The sequence below is a fragment of the Oncorhynchus mykiss genome, chromosome 5 (assembly GCF_013265735.2).
Source record: "Oncorhynchus mykiss isolate Arlee chromosome 5, USDA_OmykA_1.1, whole genome shotgun sequence".
Classification (NCBI taxonomy): domain Eukaryota; kingdom Metazoa; phylum Chordata; class Actinopteri; order Salmoniformes; family Salmonidae; genus Oncorhynchus; species Oncorhynchus mykiss.
The window spans coordinates 91,705,686-91,711,826 of NC_048569.1; the positions used below are offsets into that span (position 1 = coordinate 91,705,686).

The window sequence follows — 6,141 nt, forward strand, 5'->3', positions numbered from 1 at the left end:
AACATCCCATCTGGTTAGCGCTTAGTGGGACTATCATTCGTTTTTCAACAGGACAATGACCCCAAAACACCTCCAGGCTGTGTAAGGCATATTTGACTAAGAAGGAGAGTGATGGAGTGCTGCATCTGATAACCTGGCCTCCACAATCACCCGATCTCAACCCAATTCAGATCGTTTGGGATGAGTTGGATCATAGAGTGAAGGAAAAGCAGTCAACAAGCACTCAGCATATATGTGGGAACTCCTTCAAGACTGTTGGAAAAGCATTCCTCATGAAGCTGGTTGAGAGAATTCCAGGAGTGTGCAAAGCTGTCACAAGGAAAGGGTGGCTACTTTAAATAATTTAAACTCTAAAATGTGTTTTGATTTGTTTAACCCTTTTTGGTTTGTATGTGTTATATCATGGTTTTTATGTCTTCACTATTATTCTACAATTTTGCCTGGTACTGTAAGAAATAGACCTCTGAACCTTTCACCTATTCACCTACCTGTCAGGGCAAGGAGATTGAGGTTGTAATCTCATCTAAATATCTTGGAATTTTAATTGATGATGGCCTCTCTTTTAAATTGCATTTTCAATAACTTACAAAAAAAATTGAAGCTGAAATTAGGATTTTATTTTAGGAATAAGGCCTGTTTTTCTTTTAAAGCCAGAAGGAGGCTAGTATCAGCTACATTTGTGCCTTTACTAGACTATGGGGATATTTTATATATGAATGCTTCCGCTCAGTGTTTGAGATCAATTGACACTCTTTACCATGGCACTTTGAGATTTATTTTAAACTGCAAAACCCTTACGCACCACTGCACTTTGTATACCAGGGTTGGCTGGCCTTCTCTAGTCACTCGTAGGCTCAGGCACTGGTATACTTTTATTTACAAAGCCATTTTGGGTTTACTACCTTTTTATTTGTGCATTTTTATTGTTCAGAAATGTGGTGGGTACTCTCTTCGTTCGCTTGACTTTATCCTGTTAACTGTTCCAATGTCCGAACTGAATTTGGTAAAATGACTTTTATGTCCTCTGCGCCATCGTCTTGGAACGCCTTACAAAATACTTCTAAACTGGAAGAACTTGTCCTGATTGGTGTTTTTAAATCACTGATGAAGGATTTTGAGGCTGATTCCCTGACCTGTCAATGTTTTTAATTTGCTGTTTTATACTCTTGTGAATTCAATGGTTTTTACTTGTAGTTTTTCATGTTGTCTGTCTGTATTTTTTTTGTAATGACTTGGTGCTGCCTATCTTGGCCAGGGCGCTCTTGAAAAAGAGATTTCAATCTCAATGAGCCCTTCCTGGTTAAATAAAGGCTAAATAAAATAAATTAAAATATGGCTTCAATTACATATATCTAACTATTCTGTATTACGTGGCTATATACAGCTATAGAACGCACTGACAAGAACCACATCCATCCTAAGGAATAGATGTTTATGACCGATTCAGAATCAAAAGAAATGTACAGTGGAAGTCGGAAGTTTACCTTAGACAAATACATTTAAACTCAGTTTTTCACAATTCCTGACATGTAATCCTAGTAACCACTTTAAGAATGTGAAATGTCAGAATAATAGTAGAGATAATGATTTATTTCAGCTTTTATTTCTTTCATCACATTCCCAGTCGGTCAGAAGTTTACATACACTCAATTAGTATTTGGTAGCATTACCTTTAAATGGTTTAACTTGGGTCAAACGTTTCGGGTAGCCTTCCACAAGCTTCCCACAATAAGTTGGGTGAATTCTGGCCCATTCCTCCTGACAGAGCTGGTGTAACTGAGTCAGGTTGGTAGGCCTCCTTGTTCGCACACGCTTTTTCAGTTCTGCCCACAAATTTGCTATAGGATTGAGGTCAGGGCTTTGTGATGACCTCTCCAATACCTTGAGTATGTTGTCCTTAAGCCATTTTACCACAACTTTGGAAGTATGCTTGAGGTCATTGTCCATTTGGAAGACCCATTTGCGACCAAGCTTTAACTGATGTCTTGAGATGTTGCTTCAATATATTCACATAATATTCCTGCCTCATGATGCCATCTATTTTGTGAAGTGCACCAGTCCCTCCTGAAGCAAAGCACTCCCACACCATGATGCTGCCACCCCCGTGCTTCACGGTTGGGATGGTGTTCTTCAGCTTGCAAGCCTCCCCCTTTTTCCTCCAAACATAACGATGGTCATTATAGCCAAACAGTTCTATTTTTGTTTCATCAGACCAGAGGACATTTCTCCAAAAAGTACGATCTTTGTACCCAGTTGCAAACCGTAGTCTGGCTTTTTTATGGCAGTTTTGGAGCAGTGGCTTCTTCCTTGCTGAGTGGCCATTCGGGTTATGTCGATATAGGACTCGTTTTACTGTGGATATAGATACTTTTGTACCTGTTTCCTCCAGCATCTTCACAAGGTCCTTTGCTGTTGTTCTGGGATTGATGTGCACTTTTCACACCAAAGTGCGTTAATCTCTAGGAGACAGAATGCGTCTCCTTCCTGAGCGGTATGACGGCTGCGTGGTCCTATGGTGTTTATACTTGCATACTATTGTTTGTACAGATGAACGTGGTACCTTCAGGCATTTGGAAATTGCTCCCAAGGATGAACCAGACTTGTGGATGTCTACAATTATTTTTCTGAGGTCTTGGCTAATTTCTTTTGATTTTCGCATGATGTCAAGCAAAGAGGCACTGAGTTTGAAGGTAGGCCTTGAAATACATCCACAGGTACACCTCCAATTGACTCAAAGTATGTCAATTAGCCTATCAGAAGCTTCTAAAGCCATGACATCATTTTCTGGAATTTTCCAAGCTGTTTAAAGGCACAGTCAACTTAGTGTATGTAAACTTCTGACCCACTGGAATTGTGATACAGTGAATTATAAGTGAAATAATCTGTCTGTAAACAATTGTTGGAAAAAATGACTTGTGTCATGCACAAAGTAGATGTCCTAACCGACTTGACAAAACTATAGTTTGTTAACAAGAAATTTGTGGAGTGGTTGAAAAACGAGTTTTAATGACTCCAACCTAAGTATATGTAAACTTCTGACTTCAACTGTACATCTCCAGTAAGGAGGTTTGACAGTGTTACTAGAAGCTGTTGATCATTCAGTGACCTGCAGTTCGAAGCAGAGGAGCATGGCCAGGAACACAAAGCAGAGACACAGGATGCAGATGGGCAGGCTGACCAGCCACCTGAACACCCTCCTCCTCCATGGTGGGTAGTAAAACTCCTCACAGCCTGTTATGGGGCTGCACCGCTTCACACCCTGCAGAGGGAAAGTGGGGGTAGGGGGGGTTGAGAGAAAGAGGAGGGAAAGGGTGTAGAGAGGGAGGAGAGAGTTGGAGGGAGATGGAGAGAGGTGGAGGGAGGGAGGGAGGAGAGAGTTGGAGGGAGATATAGAGGGTTGGGGAGATGGAAAGAGGTGGAGGGAGATGGTGGAGGGAGGAGAGAGGTAGAGAGAGATGGAGAGAGGCGGAGGGAGGGAGGAGAGAGTTGGAGGGAGATATAGAGGGTTGGAGGGAGATGGAAAGAGGTGGAGGGAGATAGTGGAGCGAGGAGAGAGGTAGAGAGAAATGGAGAGAGGTGGAGGGAGGGAGGAGAGATGTGAAGGGAGAGAGGCGAGAGATGGAGGGAGTTAGGCGAGAGGTGGAGGGAGGAGAGAGGTGTAAAGAGATGGAGAGAGATGGAGAGAGGTGGAGAGACATAGAGAGAGGTGGAGAGACATGGAGAGAGGTGGAGAGACATAGAGAGAGGTGGAGAGACATGGAGAGAGGTGGAGAGACATAGAGAGAGGTGGAGAGACATGGAGAGAGGTGGAGAGACATGGAGAGAGGTGGAGAGACATGGAGAGAGGTGGAGAGAGGTGAGAGATGGAGGGGGGAGAGAGGGGGGAGTAGCAGGAAGGGAAGAGGAAGGAAAAATGTTTACACCTGTTGTCCATCATTTTTATTGTAGCTCTGTGTTTTTCTTTAGTCATCTTCTTCTGTAAAATATATTGAGACATTGAGTTGAAATGTTCTCATGTCGTCCTCACCCTAAACTGCGTCCGTGGTTCCTCTAGGGACTCGTTAGGGGTGTCCAGCGTACCCCACTTATAGGCCAGCTCCGCCCCCCTTCTCTTCCACCTCTCCAAGAAGAGTGTGGCCCACACCACGTTAAACAGTGCAAACACCACACAGCAGATATCACGACTCGTCTGAGGAGAGAGAATACACAGCAGATATCACGACTCGTCTGAGGAGAGAGAATACACAGCAGATATCACGACTCGTTTGAGGAGACAGGAGAATACACAGCAGATATCACGACTCGTCTGAGGAGAGAGGAGAATACACAGCAGATATCACGACTCATCTGAGGAGAGAGAATACACAGCAGATATCACGACTCGTCTGAAGAGAGAGAATACACAGCAGATATCACGACTCGTCTGAAGAGAGAGAATACACAGACGATATCACGACTCGTCTGAGGAGAGAGGAGAATACACAGCAGATATCACGACTCATCTGAGGAGAGAGAAAACACAGCAGATATCACGACTCGTCTGAGGAGAGAGGAGAATACACAGCAGATATCACGACTCATCTGAGGAGAGAGAATACACAGCAGATATCACGACTCGTCTGAGGAGAGAGAAAACACAGCAGATATCACGACTCGTCTGAGGAGAGAGACGAGAATACACAGCAGATATCACGACTCATCTGAGGAGAGAGAAAACACAGCAGATATCACGACTCGTCTGAGGAGAGAGACGAGAATACACAGCAGATATCACGACTCATCTGAGGAGAGAGAATACACAGCAGATATCACGACTCGTCTGAGGAGAGAGGAGAATACACAGGTGGTCCTTCTATTCCATGAAAAGACATGAGATCATCATGTCTGAGGAACCTTAGAAACACAGTTGCTACATTTTCAAACGTCAACACAGTTCAATATCTCGCCGTGAGCCAGTAGAAAAGGCTAACGTTGTTAAAGAAGGGAATACACTGTACTTCAGAGCAGATTGGAGTGTATCACAGTGAGTATGTCTCTGTGTATCTGTACTAAATGAGATACAAACAGTGCATTTGAAAAGTAAGCTGTAAGTAAAGCCTTGTCTTGACCCAGAGGACAGGAGTCTATCTCCTGCTGCTGTAGTGTGAGGCAGCTTGGTGTACAGCTACACCCCATTCCAGACAGGACACTTGAAAAGGTCCAGTCTAAAAGTCACCTGGTCAGACTCGGTGAGAACCCAGAGCACGAAGCCGATGACAGCAGGATACAGCATAGACGTGGTGTAGAACCCCAGCCAGGCGAAGTACATGGCTATCTTCACCCCAAAGTAGTCACGAATATCATCTAGATTCACCACAGAGGGAGACAGACTGTTAGATGAACCACAGAGGGGGACAGACTGTTAGATGAACCACAGAGGAGGACAGACTGTTAGATACACCACAGAGGGAGACAGACCATTAGATACACCACAAAGGGAGACAGACTGTTAGATTCACCACAGAGGGAGACAGACTGTTAGATTCACCACAGAGGGAGACAAACCGTTAGATACACCACAGAGGGAGACAGACTGTTAGATTCACCACAGAGGGAGACAGACCATTAGATACACCACAGAGGGAGACAGACTGTTAGATTCACCACAGAGGGAGACAGTCTGTTAGATTCACCACAGAGGGAGACAGACTGTTAGATACACCACAGAGGGAGACAGACTGTTAGATTCACCACAGAGGGAGACAGACTGTTAGATTCACCACAGAGGGAGACAAACCGTTAGATACACTACAGAGGGAGACAAACCGTTAGATACACTACAGAGGGAGACAAACTGTTAGATACACCACAGAGGGAGACAGACCGTTAGATACACAACAGAGGGAGACAGACATACACCACAGAGGGAGACAGACCGTTAGATACACCACATAGGGAGACAGACGGTTAGATACACCACAGAGGGAGACAGACTGTTAGATTCACCACAGAGGGAGACAGACTGTTAGATACACCACAGAGGGAGACAGACGGTTAGATACACCACAGAGGGAGACAGACTGTTAGATTCACCACAGAGGGAGACAGACTGTTAGATTCACCACAGAGGGAGACAGACTGTTAGATTCACCACAGAGGGAG

The 6,141-nt window shown here is 44.4% G+C and overlaps 1 protein-coding gene across 7 annotated transcripts in view; it reads right to left on the minus strand.

Annotated features, from left to right (window-relative positions):
- Positions 1-6,141, minus strand: part of ano8b (anoctamin 8b) — a 90,607-nt gene that overhangs the window by 23,841 nt on the left and 60,625 nt on the right. For all 7 annotated transcript variants that reach the window (XR_005051895.1, XM_036978775.1, XM_036978774.1 and 4 more), the window contains exons 7-9: positions 5,216-5,343; positions 4,028-4,189; positions 3,107-3,259 (exon numbers count right to left, since the gene is read on the minus strand). Coding sequence is in view for 6 of the 7 variants with exons in the window: in XM_036978775.1 (XP_036834670.1) it covers positions 3,107-3,259; positions 4,028-4,189; positions 5,216-5,343 (443 nt within the window). In the remaining variant the exon portion in view is untranslated. The remainder of the gene's footprint in view (positions 1-3,106; positions 3,260-4,027; positions 4,190-5,215; positions 5,344-6,141) is intronic.